Here is a 25928-nt window from a genome sequence, read left to right as displayed (position 1 = left end):
CGTGACCTAGCAGAGGCTGTGAGAGTTGTTCAGGTCTCCACCACAAAACAGCAGCAGAAACAAACAGACTATTACAACAAGAGGTTCAAAGGTGTTGTTGAGGTAGGAGACAGACTCTTGTTTGCTTATTAATGTGAAAGAGGAAAAAGGAAACTGGCTGATCGCTGGGAAAGCGGCCTTTACACTGTTGTGGAGAAACAAGACAACACTCACACCTTTAGGATCAAGAAAGGTGCTACAGATCAGGAGAAGCTAGTCCACAGGAACCTCATAATGCCTGTTAACTTTCTGCCCGTTCAAACTGAATCTGTTTACTATTTATAATGTATGTATGAGTATCCACTGGGACTGATGCCCTTTGTAACATGAGCGCCCAGTGCAATGTTAGAGCTTATTACTAGAAGAGTGGCTGTGAGAGACCGTATATGCTTCTGTTGTTATTAGATTAAATGGCGTGCTGGTGCCAAAAGTGAAAGCGTTTGCCTGATTCATCACACAACGCAAGAGAGTATACAACCACTACACTAGTCTGAGACTTCATTCTGTAGAGACTATTTTCAGAGGAAACAAGTCAGCCACTAGAGGGAGACAAATACACATCAATGATCAATCATCACGGGTCAGTTACAGTTGACAGTATATTGAATTCTGAAATTTCTACTGCTTCATTTGTCAACACAAGATTGAAACACAAGGAAAATACAAGATATATCGTCTGTCACATTGCTAGAAAAGGAAGAAAAGCAAGGTCAAGATATAATGCTTCATTCAAATTCAAGATATATTGCCTGTCACAATGCTAGAAAATTCAAAACCAAGGAAGAAAGGCAAGCTAAATTCAAGATGTGCTCAAACAAATCCAGTGTTTGTATCCATTTATTGTAAGTTTTCTTGCAAATGGCAAATTTATGACTGAATCTTGAAGGAGTCCGGTAGGCTATTTTCTTACACAGGTATTGTGTGTTGTCATGGATCCATCAACTTTCATTTATTACAAAAGACACTCAAGGTTTATCTACCACTGCAGTGCTTTACAGAATATAAGAATCCCAACAGTCAAATACAGAACAATAAAATCCTATTAAAAAGCATGAAAAATAGAACAACAACGCAGCAATCATCCAATTAACAGAGAAGAGAGAAACAACGAGACAAAGTTTGACTAAAGTTAACAGTAAAACAAATGGATGGAAATCATGGATGAAACAAGTATTATAAGTAGGCCTTACGATAAAAATGTTTTTTTTAAAGTGTTTTAAAAGAAGATACTGATGTAGCTCGTCTGAAATCCTCAGGCAGGTCTTTCCACAACCAATGAGCCCGAGCTACAAATGCTCTGTCTCCTTTGGTTTTTAAGTTTGAAGTGTGAACAGTTAGGAGGTTCCTGCCTGAGGATCTTAGGCTGCGCACTGGCTGGTAAGGGGACAGCAGATCAAAAATATATTCCGGGGCCAGACCGTGCTTTAAAAGTAAGAAATAAAACATTAAAATCAATCCTAAAAGAAATGGGCAGCCAGTGTAAGGTCATTAAAACAGGAGTAATATGTTCTGTCTTCTTCGTTTTTATTAAAAGTCTCGCAGCTGAATTTTGCACATTTGGAGACGACTGATTAATTTTTGGTTTATACCTGTTAAAAGACCATTACAATAAACTAATCGTGAAGAGATGAATGATTGTTTGTGTTTCGTTAAAAGATAGCATTGATCTTATCTTAGCAATATTCCTGAGGCGGTAATAGCATGACGGGACAACTTGTTTTGTATGTTTCTCGAAGGATAGATTGCTATCAAAGGTCAAACCCAGGTTTTCTTCACATTAACAGATAGAGGACCAAGGGAGGAGAGGACATCTGGGTGCAACTTATCAGTGCCAATTATTGAAATTTCAGTTTTGTCAGCTTTTGCTGAGAACATTTGCTGACATCCATTTTTTAATGTCTGTAAAACAATTTCTGAGGTCTGTGAGGTTTGGAGAAGCCCTTTGATCAATTGGGAAATACAGCTGTGTGTCATCAGCGTAGCAGTGAAACTGAATGTTGTGTATTTGTATAATGTAGCAAGAGGGAGCATGTAGAGGGAGAATAAAATTGGTCCCAATATTGACCCTTGGGGGACTCCACAGTTCACTGTGGAGTGAGGGGAAGCATGCTCATCAATAGACATAAAACATTTCCAATCTGTTAAGTAAGAGTAGAACCAATTCAAATATTGTTATGTTTGGAAATGCTCTGTCTTGAACTACTGTTGTCTGGGGACAAAACTGAGCTTTACTGGCTTTAATGGCTGAAACTTCCAGTTGAACTCCAAAGGAATCTAAAGGAAGAAAAGTCAGTTATATAAGAGAGATAAAGAGACATCGTCAAATGACAATCTGAGTGCATATGTGAATAAACTCTTACCATGGTGTCTTTGCATGTTTCCAAAGAGTAACTCTGCAGGAGACGGACGAGAACCAACTTCACAGTGAGGATGGCGTAACGCATCCCGACGCAATTACGAGGACCGAGCCCAAACGGCATGAATGCATATGGGTTCACTTCCTCACCACTGTCTTTACTAAACCTGTACCCAAACACAAACAGAGAGGCTCTAAAGATCTTGGAGAAACCACTGAGAGAGTAGAGAGATTTATGTTTAAAAGTGTGTGACAAAAAAAAAAAAAAAAACATATACACACTATTAGATATGGTATTTAAAGTCAGGCCCAAAGCCATCAGCAAGAAAAGCACTAAAGAGTGGCCTGATGACACCGAAAATATTTAGGCATATTTTCTGCAGCTGCAATAACCAGTTGCAGTGCAAACAACAATTGAGTGGACCTAACTGTGAAATTTGATGCAGCTGTAGATATCAAGTTTATAATTTTGTGTGTTTCCATGGGTCCAAATGCTTGTTATGGATCATTAAATTTGTAGTCTTTTTATTTCTTGAGATTACAAAAGAGACTCCTCAATGTGGAAGCCTGGAAGGTGCATATAACGTAGCGCAGAGCCATGCATGCCTATCCAAACTCTGGTAACACAAAAGAATACAACAGCCTATAAACCATGACTTTATTTTAAATAGGCCTGGTGATTTATTGTAAGAAAAGCTAGAGGCAGACTAAAAGTGATTATCATGTATAGACTGAAGCACTGAGTGGAATTCATAGTCACACAGGTGTGTTCATCTTTAAAGAGCAGCAGACATATTGTTGCTGTCATGTGCAAACTTGGCAGCAACAAAATAGGTGCAACAAAAACATTTAAAGTTTTTTTTTACATATTAGGTAGTTACACTCACACTTAATGACATGGTTTACTTGACAATTAACTACTTTTGTATAAATGTTTACAATAATGGGTAAATGTGCAACTTTTGTTTAAACAAAAGAGAGTTTAAACTCTTAATATTTTTTTGGTAGGCATCTGGCGTCCTCCCTCTGGGTGTCTCCGCTTATCATACACTTACCTCTCTGGTCTGAACTTCTCAGGTGAACTCCAAAATCGTGGGTCCATGTGTACAATGTTCACAGGAATCCCAATAATGGTTCCTTCAGGGATGTTGAGGCCGTGGACCTGGACAGGTGTTTTACACATCCTCTCAAGCCGTGGTGCAGTAGGAATCAATCGCATTGACTCATTAATAACATGGTCCAGGTACTCTAGATTGGTCAGATCCTCGTAAGATATGGGAGCCTGGATGTGAAAAGGATAAGGAGCCATCAATTCAAACATTTTGTGAGCCAATTCAAAATTGGTTATGAATCATATGACCATGACGTTACATCTTTTGGTAAGTTGGTATCAATTTCTTCCTGCAAGGTCTGCATGGCATCAGGGTTGATGGCCAGGTTGTAAAGGATGTAACTGAGAGTGTTACTGGTGGTATCATAGCTACCAAAGATGAAGGTGAAAGCCTGGGTAAGTATCTCAGTTTCAGTCAAACCTATAAAACAAAATACAGCAAAATGTTAGCAAACATCAACAGCTAGAAAACTATTTAATGTCCCTCCAAACCCAAACAGTGCATTTGCTCTTAAGGTTAAATATATAAAGGACAGATGTATCAGGTTGTGGTTTTTGAGGCTGAAAGTCGTTGCAGACACGAGGATTAAATATCATGATTTCAAACTTGATCTAACACAAAACTAGTTTTTGATCTACAAAATGGAATAGAAAAACAAGATTGAATTAGTTGAAGGGTGTTTCAAATCAGAATGTCAAATACACAGAACAGATATATTTATTCAAACTTAAATAAAACAGAGAAAAGCTACCAAAACTGAGAGCTTTTGACAGTTTTGCTTAAGTGACTTTCATGATTCATAGAAATTGAGATAAGGTAGGAATACCTTTACTTGGCTGCTCTTGTTCATTCTTTGTCTCTGAATCTGGTATCTCGTTTTGAATCATCACCTGCAGGAAGTCTGCTCGGAGCTAGAACAGCACAGAAAACGTTCAACATTAAATAAAAATGACAAAGAAAACAATCTATGGGGCGCTGGTGGCTCAGTGGTTAGTGCACGTGCTCCATGTATGGAGGCTGCTGTCCTCCAAGCTGGCAGCCCAGGTTCAAAACCAACCCGTGGCTCCTTTCCCGCACGTCATTTCCCACTCTCTTTCCCTGATTTCCGACCCTAACCACTGTCCTACATTTATCTCTATAATAAAGGCACGGAAAGCCCAAAAATAAATATATAAAAAAAAAAGAAACTAACACTAAATGGGAAATGTATTATTATGTAATTAAAATATGAATGAACAGACATGTTTTTTTAGCATTTATCTTTTCAAGTTGCACCTTTTTCCACAAAAGCTGGTTTTAATGACAATATGAGATTTCTGGAAATATGCTTATTAGGGCTCTATCTATCAATCGATCTATCAGTCTTTTTTTTTTGTTTAACACTCGCTAAAATCACCAAACTTTGCACACCCATCAGAACAGAAGTGGTGAAAAAGGTTATATTTTATGGGTTTATGAGTTTATGGGTAATTCATAATTTTGAATAAATCTGTGTGTGACCCCTGAAAATAAATTTTGACAAATACATTTTCAGGGGTCACACTTGGATAAACTCATTTTGGGTAAGCCATCTAATCAAGCTCAAATTTGATGCACAAGTACAAGAGACCTGACTGAAGTTAAGTTCTCCGGCTTCTTTACAAAGGTAAAATGTGGTGCCGTGGTGGACATTAATCGCTCCAACTCAACACAAACTTTACATGAGTCCCAGGCTCAACAAATGTATATGGCAATACACAGTTACAGTTCCCTTCCAGTTGATTCATTCGGTACAACACATATATAGTATGGGATATCATGCCCGGTGTGGCCTACTGAAGACACCTGTAACCACGCTTTTAAGGCAGATGATCTGTGATGACGTATGTGAGGCTCCGCCTGCACATCAATACAACCGCCATCACAGTCATCCCTCAGCTCTTACGCTCTTCACCTCGCTAAGAACACCTCTACCAAGTAGGGCTAACAAGCTAAGGCTAGTTAGCTCTGTCTCTTCTTTGGCTACTTCTTGCTCTGAATTAGCTAAACTGCCCACTGTCACCATGTGTTTTGGGATGATCATGAAAGCTAAAGCGAGGTAGAAGTCTTCCATTCCTCCCTGTCCTCAGGGAGAGCGCTAGCCGCTAACCATGATGATGATGATGATGCTCAGAAATCGTCACGGTTCTCAGGATTTTTCCTCCTGTCCAAACCAACAACGGTCAGAAACAGCCTGACCATTTTCCCAGATTTTGTCTCGGAGTTAACCTCAACATAGAGCAAACTGCTGTCTACCCGCGTCACAGTGCCCAGCTATGGACAATATCAGGATTTAGATGAAGCTGAAAAGGCTGGTTAACCCTCCACCTATGGAGCCGTCAATAGACCGTAATTGACTCCAATTTCAGTTATCAATTGTGAACATTTTGGCTTTCCTTCAAAAATTGCTTGATAAACGTCTGTCTTTTTCCACGATTAAAGTCTATTTTGCAGCTATATCTGCCTGTCATGTTGGCGTCAATGGTGTGACGCCAGGCGCACACCCACTTGCCATGCATTTCTTAAAGAGTGGTGAAATCTATCGTCCCCAAATGGGATTTGATTTTAGTGCTTGATGCTCTCTGTGGTTCCCCATTTCAGCCTATTGAATCAGTAAATATGAAATTTATTTCATACAAGACTACATTGCTTCACATTGACCTCCGCAAAGCGAGTGGGCAGTGTATTTGCCTAAGCTCATCCCTTTAGACCAGAAAAATCTGTTACTCTAAGGGCATTTGTGTATTATGCCTCACCATGAACATTTTAATAGTTAATAACTTGACTGGACATAATCATGTCAACACTAAATCTTATGTGCTTGTCAAGACTGCCCTGATCACATCTGTCATTGGAATTTTCTTAAAGTCACAGCGACATCCTCTGGCAACAGGAAGTTAGTGATTTTGAATTGTCATTTACAATCCCAATGCGGTTGGCTAAAGACAGTCACACCTGGACATCCACAGAGGTGCAAAGGCACATTGAGTAAAGCAAGCACAGTTAAGTCCAATGTTAAGAAGCCCAATTTTAACAAGAACATTTTCCAAAATATTTCCAAAAATGTCAAGCAATTCCTATAATTCCCCGCAATTTTGTTAACACATTACATATGTCTTACTGATTTTTCAAGCTGATGCTGGTCTTTCAATTTCTTGATGATGTTGTAGAAATAATCAACACTGGGTCTGGGCATCATTTCAATATCTAGGAGTTTCAACAGACGGCCAGCAAAGGGAAATACCACTGAAAAAAGACCACAGGGTTATTAACCAAACTTTGCATGATAGTGGTGCCAAGATGCTGAAAAAATTCAAATCTTCTCTGCCTCCAAAAAAGTTGAAGAAGTACATACTTGATAGAACTATTGGCCAAAAATTAAAGTTTATAATCTTTTTGAGATGAACAACAAGTGGGTCATCTGGATTGTTTATGGAGTCTGCCTCAACACCGAAAGACACACTGGTAATAACGTCCAAACTGTAAGGTGCCATGAAGCTAGAAAAGAAAAATAGAGAGAGAGTGTTCTTTTAGGACATATCCTGGATTAAATGCTACCACGTTCAATGTCTCTCTGAGAAACACCGTAATGTTAAACTGGTATGTAATACATAAGCCACAATTTCAGAATTTCAGGTTATGTAGTATGCTGATGATACTGTCATATACTAAATGTATCTGGAAGAACTAGACTGTCAGTTTCAACACAGTTGTTGTTTTGGTAATTGGAAATAGCAACATGGAGAACTCAAGTCTATGACTCAATATTTAACAAACACTTTGTCAATTTCTTGTCATTCAAGGGTTCAGTCCTCAATAAAAATAATGAGTTAAAACAAGAACAATAGTCTGTATTTTGAGCCTTTTTTTGAAGTAAAACATGCTAGCCTCAAAGAGAGATTCCAGTCTGAAATTGAAAGGAGGGTGTTGGTCCCCACAAGCCCTGCCTTGCCCTGCTGCAAACACCCTACTATCTCCGGATGCTGTAGCTGACTGACAGCCTGGTCAACTGCTTGCTCTGCGCTCCATTTGCACCCTGCTCAAACTGATGCCTGTGTTAAATCTCTTACTGAAAGGCCATTTGAATATCTTGTGTTTTCCTCAAATGATCACAAATGGACACTAGTGTCTTTTCTGTGAGTGATATTATAGGTTTTATCTTCTATTGTACAGTCTGCTAAGTGTGTATTTGTGTTGTTAATCTACAGTCAATGTGTAGTTTGTCTTTTTTACAGCCTCATGTGTATTGATGGTTGAGCTTAATACATTTTAAAACCTTTAATAGAGAGGGGAATTGCAAATTAGCTTTGACTATACATGCTGTAAAGTGTGACATTGATTTCCATGTTACATCCATGTCCAAACACAAATTAACATGACATAATAAATAATGATTAACATACTGTTTGATGTCGACTGGCTCATCCAAATTGTTTTGTCCAAGTTTTTCAACAAGTCGGTCTGCATAACGAGCAACGATGGGAAAAACCTTTGAAACAGAAGAGTTGTGTAATACTGACAATGAACTTAACATATCAATGAGTCATAGACATGGGACTAGGTCATAAAACAGAGATAGCAGAAGTGGTTAGATATGAGACTAACCTGTTTCAGTCTTCCACTGGTGAAGCATGGTGATAAAGAGCTCCGAATTCTTTTCCACCTTTCGTCTTTGACTGAAAATACTGCATCCTTTAAAGCTCCTGCCACTGGATTTTCCTGTGAAAATGATTGGAGTTTAATTCACTAAATGCTTCCATTTTTCTGCATCATTTCTCTTTTTTAGACCTGAAATTGTCTGCTCAGTGCTGAATAATCAAACACTGCATGAACTGAACTTCATTTGATCTTACAGCTAGTTTTAAAATACAATTTGAACATCAGTTCACAAGAGATAACAGGTTCACTGAAACCTTATTTCCTACATGTTGACAGTGAGAGGTATTTTTCCACATTTGCTATACATGCATCATGGGCCCTGTGTTTTGTCAGTATTGCCTACACTGCAGAAGGCTTCATGGGTTTATTCAGTTATGTAATTTATACCAAAAACAACACTGACTTGTTATCAACACTGACTTATTAATATGAAATACTTTGGTTACAACATGTACCAAAAGAGAGGTTTCTTACCCTGCGGTTGGTAAAAGTTGAGTAGCACTCCTTCACTAACACAGTTTTTATAATCTCAGGGTCTGATACCATTAACATCGGTGACCGTCCCTCATACAAGCTGTATTTAAAAATACAAAAACTGTGATTAAGCAAGCATATTTTTTTAAACATCCAGGTGAGCTCAAATACAGAATTAAATCTGAACAACCTAAACCTAAATTATAAAATTATACCTTGAGGCAGTAGAGTTAACTAAAAATGTCATCATTTTTTAAAAGATTTTTTGGGGACTTTTGCCTCTATTTGGATAGAACTGTTTATGGAGTTGAAAATCAGAAGAGAGAGAGTGGGGAATGAAAAGACAGAAATTAGCCAGAGGTTGGACTTTGACCCTGGCCGCCCTAATTGAAGTTTATAGCCCCTGTAAATAGGGCGCAACCTAAGAGCTAGCTATCAGCGACAAACACAAGTCATGATTTTAAAAAGTAATTTGATCATATTTGTATAGTTCTTGTCAATTGTCATGGTTGTGACTCTTTTTTGTTGGTTTAATTGCTAGTGTGGGTCTCATTAATTAGTGTTCTGTGTTAATTCAGGGGTGTTTCTGATTTGGGTGGGAATTTTTTCTGTGCTTCATGTTTTGCTGCAGAGATTGAGCTGCTCGATAGGCACAGCTGCGACTCATCAGGTGCAATAACCGGCTGCTGATCTACTCCTTCTAAAGAGTTATCTGGTTGACAGTCTGCCCTGCTTCTTCAGCAGTATCTGGGCTCCCTAACCCTTAAGCAAGTATCTCTAGTTTTCCTAGTGCTTTGCCAGTGATCTAACCCTGTGATTCCCTGATTCTCCAGTGCTTCTGGCCAGCAAGTCCTCAGCCCCTCCACAACTGCCCAGCCTGACTCCACCAGCACAAGACCACAGTGCCCTTGTGCAACAGGTTTCCTGAGCATTATTTCAAAAGTATGTATTCAATTTCTTTAACACGTGCCCTTCGCCTGAACCTTGCTTTTGAAGTAATATCAATTTTTGTTATTTCATACATATCCCAAAAAGCCCACCTAGTAAAAAATAAAACTTCAATACTTAAAGAAATGTTTTTTTTTGCAAAAGCTTGTTTTAACAATCTAGCCTGTAAATTCTTCAAATTCCAGAACGTCCTCCTGTGAATGTACAGTAACTATCCAAGTTAAAGAAGTGCACTTTTGAGGTACATAAATACATTTATGTTAACATTACATATTAAGTTAAAACTCACCCCCACACATCACCGTATTTGGCTTGGCACTCACGGTCAAAGGCAATCAAACTCTGCAAGAAATTTCATGAAATGTATTTAAATGTTTAGAGGTTCAATCGTCAAACAGATAGTCTACAGTTTAACTAAACAAACACATAGTATCAGGCATGTCAACAACAATGTTGGATTGTGTTTCATTGCCATGAATTTAACTCAAAATAAGTTCATTTAAAACACCCTCATTCTTTTCACATTACTTAAATACTTAAATAGCTTATCAGTGTCTAAGATCTTGTAAATGGTGTGTCTTCCTACCTTTCCTATGTTATATATTGTTCCAATAAAAGGCATTGGCGTTGGTCCGCGTACTCCCATTTTTTTGAAAATCCTAAATGGCCAAATGCCATACCTGTATCATAAAAATATTTTCAAATGTTACAATAAACAACCGTCAGTGGAAACAAAATCACACAATTGGACAGTTATTACTCACAGTATTAGTAGGGTAAAACACAGTGCCAGCAAAGTCCAAGTGGTTGCTGAAAACAAAGTAAAGAGAAACATTTTTCCTTTCAGTGTCAGCCGAGTAGAGGGAGAACTGGACACACAAAGTAGGCTACATAAAAACTGAGGAAATACGACGAAAAACAAGCAACCTGATATGCCCTTCAGTGGGAGGGGCTCACAGACTACAGGAAATTGTTATGTAATACAAATTATCTAACTGGGTGAAACTTCAAATACCGAGGACCCAACTTGAACTCTAGACATACTTTTGTATTGCAAACGTTTACAAGATCGTTACATCATTTTAGATTTAGATTTTGGCTATGCAGCCTATTCATGCAGCATCAACTCTGGAGCAAAATTTGAACACCAACAAAAAGAGACTCTTTGAGCACCACAGTAGCCTATAAGAAATCTTTTTTTTTCGGTGTCTATATTTTTCTACAATAAGAGCACATGAACACACCTGACGAAGAACAGTCTCCCATGTGAACAACTTATTGAATACTTATTCAGCATACTGCTACCCCTACTTATCCTCCTCTAGGCTTTTTTATGGTCTCCAGTAACACATGAGTACTTCACAGAGTCTTCAGAGGAGTGGAGCTGATTTATATGCTGTTGTAAAGTTCATTAAGAAAAGTATAAAAACCCTCGACTCCTATTCTTTGTCTTTATTGTTAAATATATATATTAATCAGTTATGCTAGAGACTTAATTCAGTTGAGACTATTTTCAAAGGAAACAGGTCAGCCACTAGAGGGAGACAAATGCACATCAACGATAGAGTGACAATCATCACTGGGGTTGGTTACAGTTGACAGTATATTGGGTTATTCAAGTTATAATGCTTATTTCAAATTCAAGATATATCGCCTGTCACAATGCTAGAAAATTCAAAACCAAGGAAGAAAAGCAAAGTAAATTCAAGATGTGTTCAAACAAATCCAGTGTTTGTATCCGTTTATTGTACATTTTCTTGCAAATGTCAGATTTATTATGACTGAATCTTGAAGGAGTCCGGTATGCTATTTTCTTACACAGGTATTGTGCGTTGTCATGGATCCATCAACTTTCATTTATCATAAAAGACACTCAAGGTTTATCACTAACTGCTTTAAGGAAAATCATACAGACCTACTGTATTATCAAAAGAAACAACATTAGAATAAGAAAGTAACATTTGGCAGCTGTGGCTCAGTTAGTAGAGTCGTCATCTCTCAACCGGAAGGTTGAGGGTTCGATCATTGAGCAACATGTCCAATATGTCCTTGGGCAAGACATTTAATGATTGCTCCCGCTGCTTCGGTGGCGGTGTATGAATGGATTAGTACTTACTCTTTGATGTACGTCGCTTTGGATAAAAGCGTCTGCTAAGTGAATTGTAACATTGTAACATTGTAATATTTTGGGGGCGGCAGTAGCTCAGTCTGTAGGGACTTGGGTTGGAAACAGGAGGGAGGGCACCAAACCCCCTCCCCACCACCAGCCCAGGAGCGCCCCGCTGTGGGCAGCTCCGTCACTCTGACATCTCTCTATTAGTGCATGTCCATAGGATCCTGTTTGTGCATGTGTGTGTATATTTCAGCCTGTGTGTGTGTTGCATGACTTACAGAGTGTAAAAACTGAAATTTCCCCTTGCAGGGATCAATAAAAGTAAATCTTAATCTTAATTTGATTGTAAACAAAGAAAATAAAACATCCATACTGTGTTTTGAGTTTGACAGGAATTCAGAAGTATTGGTATGTTTGGAGATGCTCTGTCTTGAACTACTGTTGTCTGGGAACAAAACTGAGCTTTATTGGCTTTGATGGCTGAAACTTCCAGTCAAACTCAAAAGGAATCTAAAGGAAGAAAAGTCAGTTTTATCAGAGAGACAACTTTAAATGACAGTCTGAATGCACATGTGAATAAACTCTTACCATGGTGTCTTTGCATGTTTCCAAAGAGTAACTCTGCAGGAGACGGACAAGAACCAACTTCAGAGTGAGGATGGCGTAACGCATCCCGACACAATTACGAGGACCGAGCCCAACCAGCATGAATGCATATGGGTTCACTTCCTCACCGCTGTCTTTACTGAACCTGCAAACACACACACAAACAGAGAGGCTCTAAAGATCATGAAGTCACCACTGAGAGATCCAGAGAGATTCATGTTTAAACAAGTGTGTGACAGAAAATAAACATCATACACAAAAGTTCTTAATATCTTATTTCAAATAAGATCTAAACAACTTATAATACTAAGTTTTCCACAACATTTATAGAACAAATGTGTTTTATTGTGATTACAGAGTAAAGGTGTTCAATAGGAGAATATACCAAAATGTGAACACTTAAATTCAGAGTGAAATAAAAAAAAATGTTTAGCATTAAGTTTCCAAATAAGAACGAAAGGTAAGTGATTTTTGAAAGAATGTTCAAAACTTGAATACTTTTACAAAAGTGGAGTCCTGGCTTTCTATTTTGTTACATTTTAGAATTAACCATTATCCCAATGTATCTCTTTTAACACTGTTTAAAGGAGCCACTCATGATGTGAGGCAATGGGAAAAAACTGTCATTCTTCACTGAGAACGCACGTAATCGAGAAGTAAAACTAATCAGTGGCTTTATTAAACATGTGCCTGCACTGGTCAACTACTTTGAAAATCACTTACCTTTCGCCAGATTTGAGTGATGCAATCCCCAACCTCAAATATGTACAAACAACAGGATATCAATGCAGATCTAAACTTGTATAGCCTATAAACCGCTGCCAGTTTATTCACTTTCAGAAATTAAGTGGGAGGTGATTTTCCACATTAGGCCATCCTTGCATCAAGGTCCTGTGGTTTGTCAGTGTTCCCTACTCTGCAGAGTGCTTCATGGGATTATCCAGAGTTATGTAATTTGATAGATACCAAAAACAACACTGACTAACTGATTATGATTCATATCCTCTGGTTTACAAATTGTACAAAAAGAGAATTTTCTCACCCTGCGGTTGGTAAAAGTTGAGTAGCACTCCTTCACCAACACAGTTTTTAGAATGTCAGGGTCTGATACCATTAACATCGGTGACCGTCCATCATGTCGTAGATAGGCACATCTACGACTCATCAAGTGCAATAACCGGCTACTGATCTATTCCTTCTAAAGAGTTATCTGGTTGCCAGTCTGCCCTGCTTCTTCAGCAGTATCTGGGCTCCCTAATCCTTAAAGAGCCCATATTATGCCCTTTTTGGGGTTCATATATTTAATCTATATACCTACTTTTGTACGTTCACAATAGCTAAAGTCCGAAAAAAGTGTCTGTTTTCATGTACTGCTCCTCCTTGCTCCCTCTACGCTCTGAGTCCGTCAGCTACGCTCTGTTGAGCCCCCACTGTTAGACCCCACGTGGGCCAAGTCTGCTCTGATTGGTCTGCCGATCCGCTCTGTCGTTATTGGTCAGTTGCTCAGCACGCGTCTCGGAAATTCAACATGAGCAGCAGGGCTTGCCACAACTAGCCAATGGACTTAGATCAGTGATCTCACACTGACAATGACGTCGGACTGACAAATTTTTATCGAGGGGGGCTAGAACCGAGCGTTACATGCGGCTAATGCTACAGCTAACAGGAGGACGTAGGAAACAGACTTTGAATTTTTGCACATAGATGTGCCTAAACATGCACAGGACACTTGGAAAACACACTAAAGGGCATATAAAACCAGAAAAAGCATAATATGGGACCTTTAAGCAAGTATCTCTAGTTTTCCTAGTGCTTTGCCAGTGATCTTACCCTGTGATTCCCTGATTCTCCAGTGCTTCTGGCCAGCAAGCCTCAGCACCTCCACGACTGCCCAGCCTGACTCCACCAGCACAAGACTGGTCACCAGGATTCCTGAGCATTATTTCAAAAGTATGTAATAAATTCCCTCGTCTGAGCCTCACTTTTGAAGTAATATAAATTTGTTATTACAAAAATGTCCCAAAAAGCCCACCTAAAAAAAAGAAGTTCTTCAAACTCCAGCACTTCCTCCTGTGAAGGTTCAGTCACTATCCAAGTCAAAGAAGTACACTTTTGAGGTACTGCTTTACATTTCCTGGGCAAGTATTCATTTTTCTACTTGCTTCATTTGATTGGTGGATATAGCTACTTGTGGTGTTCAGATTAAAATATAGGCCTAACACTAAAATGATGGTTTTCTAAATTTAAACTTTTATAGGCTACTCTTTGGCTTACCACCCTCTACTGAGCCTATTGTGTTCACCAAAATACTCTTCTCTAACTTCTAAATGCTTTCATTTAAATAACTGTTGACCCAAGAGTATGGGATGTTTAAAAAATAATAGTAGAAAGGTAAAAGGACAGGGGGGCTGCTTGTCATCCCTTTATCTTTTTTTTATACTTTGTTCTTATTTTTTCCCACCACCGACATCACCTCCAGGCCGTACGTGTGTTTGAGCAGTCTAACACACCAAGCACGGATTATGCAGCTACATGTACGATGTGTCCTTGGCCAAGACACTTAACCCTGAATTTCTCCCGTTGCTTAGTAGGCGGTGTATGAATGCTTATGAATGGGATTAGTTACTTCTGATGGTCTCTATATAGCAACTACTGCCATCAGTGTGTGAATGGGTAGGTATGACATGCAGTGGAAAAGTGCTTTGAGAAGTCAGAAGAATAGGAAAGTGCTATACAAGATCAAGTAGGCATTTTTAAAAAAATGTTTTAAAGATTTATCTTTTGGCTTTTTGTGAGTCCAGGAAATGTAAAACATCTGTTTTACTTAGACTTTTTTGAGCACCACAATATAAGAAATCTTCTTTGCAGTGTCTATACTTTTCCACATTAAGAGCACATGAACACACCTGTCGGAAGAACAACCTATTGAACACTTATTCAGCATACTGATACCCTCAGAAATAGTGAGTAGGTAAATGCATAGAGAATATGATTTAATTTTTGTCTGTGGCAGCCTATAATGTGCAATTTTAATCTTTTTTATTGTAATGTAGTTTAGAATGGCTCCTGCTATCCTCACATCAAGGTGACAGATTGGGTGTATTTCCTGTTGTAAAGTTAAAGAAAAGTATAAAAACCTGTGAATCCTATTCTTTAACTTTATTGTTAAATAAATACCTTTGTCCGCTATGCTAGTGTAACGCAGTTCATGATTCCACTTGCCATCACTTGCCATAACTTGGCATAGAATATCCTTATTTGACTATTTCTATTGTGTAAATACTGTTTATAATGTATATATGAGTATCCACATATACACATACAATATCCACTCAGTCTATGGTATCCACTGGGACTGATGCCCTCTGTAACATGAGCACCCTCTGCTGGGGCCCATGCAGACTTGAGCGGTGCAGCCTGTGTTTCTTTGTCAGTCTGCACTATGCTGTCCCCGAGGTAAGTTTATGTGTAAATAAGCTCTGCTAAAATTCTATAAAATAAGTTAGTTTTTCTTGATAAAAGTAATATTTTTCCATTTAGTATGTTTAAGAGAATCTCCGAAATTATTGTTAAAGTTTTCTGTGATTATATTACTATGTTTTTAAGTCATTTAGGCTCACCACGGTGTTGTTTTGCTAGCTCAAATTGTAACTTCTGTTCTCCGTGGTGTAGCTTGCTTAACAGTTAGCTCAGTTATTTGTTTCTTTGTTTTAGCAGCACCTGAGCAGAGCAGCGAGCAGCACCTGAGCAGAGCAGCGAGCAGCACCTGAGCAGAGCAGCGTACTACGGTGAGCGTATTGCATAATTGCTTGTTCTGTTCTCCTCTGCACTGTGTTACTGTGTACCTACTCTTAGCTTAGCCTAGCAGTTAGCTTTACAATGGCTTCTTTTTCTGTCTCTCCCTCTCCTGCTCTCTCTTGCTCTACGTGTCAGATGTTAAGTTATTCCTCGTCCTCCTTTAGTGATAATGATACTTGTAAGAAATGTAGTTTATTTTTAGCTTTGGAGGCGAGGGTGTCTGAGTTAGAGAGACGGCTCCGCACCATTGAGTCGGAGTCATCGTATGCAGCAGTAGTTAGCCAGCCACCTGTAGCCGGTGCGGGCCGACATAGCTTGGCTTCCCCCCCGGTAACTCCCGAGCAGCCGGGAGGCAGTGGCTGGGTTACTGTCCGAGGGAAGCATAGTCGAAAATCGAAGCACACGGTTCCCCACCAACCACTTCACGTTTCAAACAAATTTTCCCCACTCAGCGACACACCCGCTGAGAATAAAACTCTGATTATTGGAGACTCCATAGTCCGAAACGTGAAGATAGCGAAGTCAGCGGGCATAGTTAGGTGTATACCCGGGGCCAGAGCGGGCGACATCGCATCTCATTTAAAGTTGCTGACAAAGACTAAAGGTAGATTTGATACAATCGTAATTCATGTCGGCACAAATGACTCCCGACTACGCCAGTCGGAAGTCACTAAGGTTAATGTGGAGTCGGTGTGTACTTTTGCTAAGACGATGTCGGACTCCGTAGTGTTCTCTGGACCCCTCCCAAATCAGACCAGTGATGACATGTATAGCCGCATGTCATCACTCAACCGCTGGCTGTCGAGGTGGTGTCCAGCACACGATGTGGGCTTCATAGATAACTGGCAGTCTTTTTGGGGAAAACCTGGTCTGCTAGCTAGAGACGGCATCCATCCCACTTTGGACGGTGCAGCTCTATTATCTAGAAACATAGCAGAGGTTATTAGTCCAAAACCTTGACAACAACTCAGAGTTCAGACCAGGAAGCAGAGCTGCAGTCTTACACACTTCTCTGCGCCTCCCTTAGATCTGTCTCCCAGTCACTATAGCTGTAATTCTGAATCGAACTGTAGTTATACTATAGGTACTGTGTCTGTCCCCCGGCCCAGACCCGTTTTTATAAGTCATCCAAACGGCGTGAATCATCAGAATCTGATTAGAATCAAAACTACGAATACGATTTTGCTACAAGATCGGAGGATTCACTGCGGACTTTTGAACATTAGGTCCTTAGCATCCAAGTCTCTTTTAGTGAATGATCTGATATCAGATCAGCACATTGATTTACTTTTTTTGACTGAAACCTGGCTGTGTCGAGATGAATATGTTAGTTTGAATGAATCCACTCCTCCCAGTCATTTTAATACTCATATACCTCGAGACACCGGACGAGGTGGTGGAGTAGCAGCTATTTTTAATTCCAGTCTTTTAGTTAACCCTCGACCAAAGCTGAATTTTTCTTCTTTTGAAAGCCTTGTTCTTAGTCTTCCACATCCAGTCTCAAGAACCTTTCAGCCAGTTCTAGTTGCTGTAGTTTACCGCCCTCCTGGCCCATATTCTGAGTTTTTATCTGAGTTTGCAGAATTTTTATCAGATTTAGTCCTTAGCAGTGATAGAATAATTGTTGTAGGTGACTTCAATATCCATGTGGATGTTGAAAATGATAGCCTGAGCACAGCTTTCATGTCACTATTAGACTCTATTGGTTTCACCCAGGGTGTAAACGAACCTACTCATCATTTTAACCACACCCTGGATCTTGTTTTAGCTTATGGAATTGAAATCCATAACCTTACAGTTTTCCTAGAAAATCCTCTGCTATCAGACCATTTTTTTATTACATTTGATTTTGTCCTACTAGAATTACCTCTGCCTGGAAGAGGTGTGCTTTCTAGAAGTTTGTCGGATAGTGCTGTGGCTAGATTTAAGGAAGCTATTTCAGCTGTTTTTGATTCAGTACCGTGTTTCAACCCAGTTGGAAACTCTTACGATAGCTTTAGTCCCTCTCAGCTAGATCAGTTTGTTGATAGTGCAGTGGATTCGCTGAGAGTTACTCTGGATTCGATTGCTCCCCTGAAACAGAAGGTTGTCAAGCGGCGGAGAGTGGCTCCATGGTTCAACTCAGAAACCCGTACTCTGAAACAATCATCACGGAATTTTGAAAGAATATGGCGTTCGACCAAAACGGTAGAATCTAGTTTTTTCTGGCAGGATAGTCATAGAAGATATATGAAGGCTCTACGTCACGCCCGAGCTGCCTACTACTCCTCTCTAATCGAGGAAAACAAAGGCAATCCTAGATACCTTTTCAGCACTGTAGCCAGGCTGACAGAGAGTCATGGCTCCATTGAGCCTTGTATTCCTCTAGCCCTCAGCAGTAATGATTTCCTTAGCTTTTTCAACAACAAAGTTCTAGACATCAGAGACAAAATTGGTAACCTCCTGCCCTTACCTGGTGCAGATACGTCTGATACGGCAGAGACAGTTCCAGGACCAGATATTAGTCTTGACTGTTTTTCTCCAATCAACCTTTCAGAGTTATATTCCATTATTTCTGCATCGAAACCGTCAACCTGTCTTTTAGACCCAATCCCAACCAAGCTGTTTAAGGAAGTCTTTCCCTTAGTTAGCAACTCCATATTAGATATGATCAATATGTCTTTACTGGCAGGCTATGTACCACAGACATTTAAAGTAGCGGTAATCAAACCTCTACTTAAAAAGCCTACTCTGGACTCAGGAACTCTGGCTAACTACAGACCTATATCCAACCTTCCTTTTATCTCGAAGATCCTGGAGAAGGTGGTAGCTAAACAGCTGTGTGACTTTCTCCATGACAACAGTTTATTTGAAGAGTTCCAGTCAGGATTTAGAGTCCACCATAGCACTGAGACTGCACTAGTTAGAGTTACAAACGATCTACTTCTAGCCTCAGACAGGGGACTTCTGTCTGTGCTCGTCTTGTTAGATCTTAGTGCTGCTTTTGACACCATTGACCATCGGATCCTGTTGTACAGACTGGAGCATTTGCTTGGAATTACAGGGACTGCTTTAAGTTGGTTTGAATCCTACTTATCAGACCGATCTCAGTTTGTACATGTTAATGATGAGTCCTCTATGCACACTAAAGTTTGCCATGGAGTCCCACAAGGTTCAGTGCTTGGACCAATTCTTTTTACATTATATATGCTTCCTCTGGGAAATATTATGAGGAAACACTCCATACAGTTTCATTGTTATGCAGATGATACTCAGCTTTATGTATCAATGAAGCCCGATGGTACCAGTCAGTTATGTCAGCTAGAAACATGCCTTAAGGACGTTAGGACCTGGATGACCAGAAATTTTTTGCTACTTAACTCAGACAAGACTGAAGTTATTGTGCTAGGCCCTAAGAACCTCAGAGAGACTTTTTCTAGTGATGTGACTGTCCTTAATGACATCAGCCTGGCATCTAGCACCACTGTTAGGAATCTAGGAGTTATTTTTGATCAAGATATGTCTTTTAGCTCTCACATCAGTCAAGTTTCAAGAACAGCCTACTTTCACCTTCGTAATATATCCAAGATCAGGAATATCCTGTCGCAAAGTGATGCAGAAAAACTAGTTCATGCATTTGTTACCTCCAGACTGGATTATTGTAACTCTCTTTTGTCAGGGTGCTCTGGCAAATCTCTAAAGACTCTTCAACGGGTCCAGAATGCTGCAGCTCGTGTACTGACCAGAACCAGGAAATGGGACCACATCACTCCTGTCCTGGCTTCTCTGCACTGGCTCCCTATACAGTCTAGAATAGAATTCAAGATCCTTCTTCTCACCTACAAAGCTCTAAATGGCCAGGCACCATCTTATCTTAAGGAGCTACTAGTGCCGTACTGTCCCTTGAGAGCGTTGCGGTCCCGGAGTGCAGGCCTGCTGGTGGTACCTACAGTCTCCAAGTGTACTATGGGGGGTAAAGCCTTCAGTTATCGGGCTCCTCTCCTCTGGAACCGCCTTCCAGCCAGGGTCCGGGAGGCAGACACAGTCTGTATTTTTAAGATTAGACTTAAAACTTTCCTTTTTGATAAATCTTATAGTTAGGGCTGGTGCTGGTGTAGACCAGCTCTTAGTTATGCTGCTATAGGCTTAGACTACCGGGGGAACTGGCACCTTGAGCTCCTCTCTCTCTCTCTCTCTCTCTCTCTGCATATACAGTACATCATATTACTGCATGTATCTATCTATAAATCTCAGTCACTAACCACCTACTTTCCTGGGAGCTCTTGAGCTCTCCTAGGCTCCTCAAGATCGTCGGTTGACGGCTTGCCAGAACAACCCCCACCCCACCACTACCCCCTCCCCACCGGATCGTGGGTTGGCGGCCTGCCAGAACAACCCCCCACACCCCCTCCCCTCCCCACCGGATTGCTGATGGACGGTCTACCTCCCCCCACCCCCTTGCTCTCTATCCCTCTTCCTGCATCTTATCCCATCTCTCCCCCTCTCCCTTTCCAAACCCGGTGCAGTCTAGGCCTGTGAAGACTGTTTCGTCATGAGCCGGGGATCCGGCCGAAGATTTCTGCCTTTTAATAAGGCAGTTTTTTCTTACCACTGTAACTTTTGCTGCTTTGCTAAAGTGCTCATGATGGATAGGCTGGATCTTTGTAACATAGCAATAAGTAAGGTCTTTTACCTGCTTTTTGTAACATAACAATGAGTAAGGTCTTTTTACCTGCTCTTTTGTAATGTTAACAGACAATGAGTAAGGTATTTTACCTGCTTCTTGTAAAGTGTCTCGAGATAACACTTGTTATGAGTTGACGCTATACAAATAAAAGTTGATTGATTGATTGATTTTAGCAATGTTGGAGCTTACACATGCTGTGACTTGAAGGAACATCTGGTTTGGGGTCGTCTGCCAAGTCATAAATGCCTGTCAGCTGGCAGCACAGTCATTGTGGAGCCAAGTGAGTGCCGTACAGTGCCCAGGACAGTTATGGTGGGACGAATTGTGACTCCATTATGGGGAGACGGATGGGTTCCAGTGAGAGTCATTAACCCTTCCAATAAGCCAGTAACTCTCAAACGCAACTGCAAGCTCGCTGACATGTCCTCAATTGCAAAGCACTTACAAAGCACTTGCAAAGCACTTGAGAACTTTGACGTCGACAACTACATGTAAACGACAAAACAGACAATGTGACAAGGACTGTTAACAAGACGGACACTGGCGATGAATAGAGCTTGACCGTTGACTCTGACTGTACTCCACCTAAACCTAGTGGCTCCGTGCTACTTGACCTTGGAATACAACACATTGACGCTGACTCAGGTGAACTGTCTCCCTTCTGGAAGTCAAAGCTGGTTGAACTTATAGCCAAGTATGAGTCAATCTTCTCTCGTCACAGATTGGACTGTGGGAAAGCCAAAGACTCACCGAATCAGGCTGAGTGACAGCAGACCCTTCAGACTGCCTTATGGTTGTCTGTCTCCTTCACATTATGAGAAGCTCAGGATGGCTTTTAAAGAGATGGAGGAACGGGAAATCATAAGAAAGTCAACAAGCAAGTACGCTTCGGCCCTTGTTTTGGTTTGGAAAAGAATGGTGATCTGCAGCTTTGCACAGATTTTCGTGGGGTCAATGCGAGTACATTCAAGGATGCACATCCACTGCCTCACTAGGCTGATGCTTTGGCTGCTCTAGGAGGGAATGCTTTCTTCTCGACCATGGATCTGACCTCTGGATACTACAACGTGGAAGTCCATGAGGAGGACAAGAAGTTCACCGCATTCACCTCTCCATTTGGGTTGTACGAGTATAACAGGCTTCCACAGCAACTCTGTAACAGCCCTGGCACATTCATGAGGATGATGATGTCCATGGTGGTGACCAGAACTTCTTAAGCCTCCTGGGTTATCTCAATGACATACTTGTCTTTGCCCCCAACAAACAGCTTGCCTTACCAAGACTTGAAATGGTGTTTGAGAAGTTACAGGCACACAACTTGAAGCTGGCGCCCAAAAAGTGCCACTTCAAGAGGTTGTCACTTAAGTTCCGCGGGCAAATTGTGACCAAAGGTGGCATCTCAACCTACCCAGAGAAGGTCAAAGCCATTATTGATCTGACTGAGAAGGATTTGATGGATGAGAGCAGTAACAGCCCCTCTCCCTCCAAGGTACGGTCATTTCTTGGTATGGTTGGATTCTACCAACAGTTCTTTGAGGGTTACTCCAGCATCAGCAAGCCTCTCTTTGCCCTAGCATCAGGCATGTAAATGCCACGACATGCCAAAGGTAAAAAAGAGCGCCCCTGTGAACAGGAAGTTGACTTCTGATGATTAGACATCGGAGTGCAGTGGAGCTTTCAGGATGCTGAAGCAGGCTTTGTTAGACAATGTCACTCTAGCACATCCGGACTTCAGTAAGCTTTGGTGCTGTTTCGTCGCAACTGGCGGACAGTGACGATGTTGCTCGACCAATAGCCTTTGCCAGCAAATCTCACAGGCTTGATTTTTTGGCACTCAAGTGGGCTGTTAATTCAGTCACTGGATGAGAGGTCATCTGTTCACCGTGTGGACTGACAACAACCCTTTGAACTACATTCTCAGTAAACCGAAGCTTGATGCCTGTGAACAAAGATGTGTTGCAAAAATTGCTCCATATGACTTTGAAATCAAGTACATTCCCGGCCCTAAGAATGTGGTTGCAGTTGCACTAAGCCGTGAGCCCTTTGTGCAGAGGGTTTGCTATATCGCCTCACGAAAGTCCCTTACGGTGCACTTCTGACAGAAACTGACGCTCCGGACTCTGACTGTGTGCAGGATGCTTTTCGTCAGTCCTGTGAACCTCCAGCCATGCTGCACACACACCATTACTCGACTGTGGCCTGCAGAGATGTTGTTTCTGCTGTCTTGAAACAGTCTTTGGACCTAGACAAGCTGCCTCCTCAAGCCTACCGCTTTCCTCAACTTGTTCAGTCTGTTCAACCACAAGCTGTCTGAGGTTTGTCCTCTGCCAAGAGACAAGCTCATGGATGCAAAACGTGCTGAGCCTTGTTTGAGCCGTGTTATCCTGTTTGTAGAACGTCAGAGGCTCCCAGACATTGGGATAAGCTGACAGTCAAAACAGGTGTTCTTTATCGTGTCTTAAAAGACCCTGTTACTAAGAAAAGATCTACCTTTATGTTGAGCCTGCTGCGCTGAGAGAAAAGTCCTTAAAGGTGTGCATGATGAGGCAGGTCATCAAGGCCAAAAAAGGGCGCTCTACCTGACTAGATAAAGGTTAATCTGGCATGGGATGGAGAGAGATGTCAGAGACTATGTGAAGTGTTGTCGTCGTTCTGTGTGTAGTAAGTCCCCTGAGCCTGAGGCCAGGGTAAAGCTTGAGAGTGTGACCACATCCAGACCTCTCGAGTTGGTCTGTATAGTTTTTTGGTCTGCTGAGGACTCCTCCAACAAGTCTCTTTCTTGATGTGCTTGTGGTTACTGACCACTTTACTAAGCTGGTGCAGGCCTACCTCTGTCCGAACCAGTCAGCCAAGGTTGTCGCCCAACAACTCTGGAACAACTTCTTCTGTGTTTATGGCTTTCCTGAGCGGATACACTCCGATCAAGGTGCTTATTTCGAAAGCAGTCTGATGGCAGAGATGCTCAAAGTTGCTGGGGTTCAAAAGTCACATACACCTAATCACCCAATGGGCAACGGTGCTGTAGAGAGATTTAATCGCACCCTTGGAAATATGATCAGAGCACTGTCCCCAAAAGCCAAACGCAGATGGCCTCAACTGCTGAGATCTCTCAACTTCTCCTACAATGCCACAGTGCATGAGACCACTGGTTTCGCCCCATTTCAACTGATGTTTGGCAGAACTCCCAGGTCGCCTGTTGATGTGATGTTTGGTTCTGTCCTTGTGGATAATCAGGACTATGACGACTATGTGCAGATTTTAAGACGTGACCTAGCAGAGGCTGTGAGAGTTGTTCAGGTCTCCACCACAAAACAGCAGCAGAAACAAACAGACTATTACAACAAGAGGTTCAAAGGTGTTGTTGAGGTAGGAGACAGACTCTTGTTTGCTAATTAATGTGAAAGCCTTTACACTGTTGTGGAGAAACAAGACAACACTCACACCTTTAGGATCAAGAAAGGTGCTACAGATCAGGAGAAGCTAGTCCACAGGAACCTCATAATGCCTGTTAACTTTCTGCCCGTTCAAACTGAATCTGTTTACTATTTATAATGTATGTATGAGTAACCACTGGGACTGATGCCCTTTGTAACATGAGCGCCCAGTGCAATGTTAGAGCTTATTACTAGAAGAGTGGCTGTGAGAGACCGTTTATGCTTCTGTTGTTATTAGATTAAATGGCGTGCTGGTGCCAAAAGTGAAAGCGTTTGCCTGATTCATCACACAACGCAAGAGAGTATACAACCACTACACTAGTCTGAGACTTCATTCTATAGAGACTATTTTCAGAGGAAACAAGTCAGCCACTAGAGGGAGACAAATACACATCAATGATCAATCATCACGGGTCAGTTACAGTTGACAGTATATTGAATTCTGAAATTTCTACTGCTTCATTTGTCAACACAAGATTGAAACACAAGGAAAATACAAGATATATCGTCTGTCACATTGCTAGAAAAGGAAGAAAAGCAAGGTCAAGATATAATGCTTCATTCAAATTCAAGATATATTGCCTGACACAATGCTAGAAAATTCAAAACCAAGGAAGAAAGGCAAGCTAAATTCAAGATGTGCTCAAACAAATCCAGTGTTTGTATCCATTTATTGTAAGTTTTCTTGCAAATGGCAAATTTATGACTGAATCTTGAAGGAGTCCGGTAGGTTATTTTCTTACACAGGTATTGTGAGTTGTCATGGATCCATCAACTTTCATTTATTACAAAAGACACTCAAGGTTTATCTACCACTGCAGTGCTTTACAGAATATAAGAATCCCAACAGTCAAATACAGAACAATAAAATCCTATTAAAAAGCAACAACAACGCAGCAATCATCCAATTAACAGAGAAGAGAGAAACAACAAGACAAAGTTTGACTAAAGTTAACAGTAAAACAAATGGATGGAAATCATGGATGAAACAAGTATTATAAGTAGGCCTTACGATAAAAATGTTTTTTTTAAGTGTTTTAAAAGAAGATACTGATGTAGCTCTTCTGAAATCCTCAGGCAGGTCTTTCCACAACCAATGAGCCCGAGCTACAAATGCTCTGTCTCCTTTGGTTTTTAAGTTTGAAATGTGAACAGTTAGGAGGTTCCTGCCTGAGGATCTTAGGCTGCGCACTGGCTGGTAAGGGGACAGCAGATCAAAAATATATTCCGGGGCCAGACCGTGCTTTAAAAGTAAGAAATAAAACATTAAAATCAATCCTATAAGAAATGGGCAGCCAGTGTAAGGTCATTAAAACAGAAGTAATATGTTCTGTCTTCTTCGTTTTTATTAAAAGTCTCGCAGCTGAATTTTGCACATTTGGAGACGACTGATTAATTTTTGGTTTATACCTGTTAAAAGACCATTACAATAATCTAATCGTGAAGAGATTAATGATTGTTTGTGTTTCGTTAAAAGATAGCATTGATCTTATCTTAGCAATATTCCTGAGGCGGTAATAGCATGACGGGACAATTTGTTTTGTATGTTTCTCGAAGGATAGATTGCTATCAAAGGTCAAACCCAGGTTTTCTTCAGATTAACAGATAGAGGACCAAGGGAGGAGAGGACATCTGGGTGCAATTTATCAGTGCCAATTATTGAAATTTCAGTTTTGTCAGCTTTTGCTGAGAAAATTTGCTGACA

General features: G+C 40.7%; 1 protein-coding gene across 1 annotated transcript; it reads right to left on the bottom strand.

Annotated features, from left to right (window-relative positions):
* Positions 1–860: 860 nt before the first annotated feature.
* LOC132975549 (cytochrome P450 3A30-like) lies at positions 861–10523 on the bottom strand. Its single transcript, XM_061040181.1, has 13 exons — positions 10371–10523; positions 10193–10286; positions 9896–9948; positions 8659–8758; positions 8131–8244; positions 7929–8014; positions 6881–7023; positions 6647–6771; positions 4334–4418; positions 3767–3927; positions 3451–3677; positions 2400–2562; positions 861–2313 (listed from the first exon to the last, which is right to left on the bottom strand). The coding sequence occupies exons 1-13, from the start codon at positions 10439–10441 to the stop codon at positions 2239–2241; spliced, it is 1497 nt and encodes a 498-aa protein (XP_060896164.1). The 5' UTR covers positions 10442–10523; the 3' UTR covers positions 861–2238.
* Positions 10524–25928: the final 15405 nt, after the last annotated feature.

This window comes from Labrus mixtus, chromosome 6 (assembly GCF_963584025.1).
Source record: "Labrus mixtus chromosome 6, fLabMix1.1, whole genome shotgun sequence".
Lineage (NCBI taxonomy): Eukaryota > Metazoa > Chordata > Actinopteri > Labriformes > Labridae > Labrus > Labrus mixtus.
Note: the sequence above shows the minus strand (reverse complement) of the source record. Positions and strands in the feature narration are given on the sequence as shown.

Excerpts from the sequence above, each read along its gene's own strand:
- LOC132975549 (XM_061040181.1), bottom strand. The coding sequence starts at position 10,441 with ATGTTTCTCTTTACTTTGTTTTCAGCAACCACTTGGACTTTGCTGGCA. Across the intron at positions 7,024-7,928 it reads GAGCCAGTCGACATCAAACA|CTTCATGGCACCTTACAGTT; the intron begins GTATGTTAATCA and ends TTTCTTTTCTAG. Across the intron at positions 6,772-6,880 it reads TTGGCCAATAGTTCTATCAA|TGGTATTTCCCTTTGCTGGC; the intron begins GTATGTACTTCT and ends GTCTTTTTTCAG.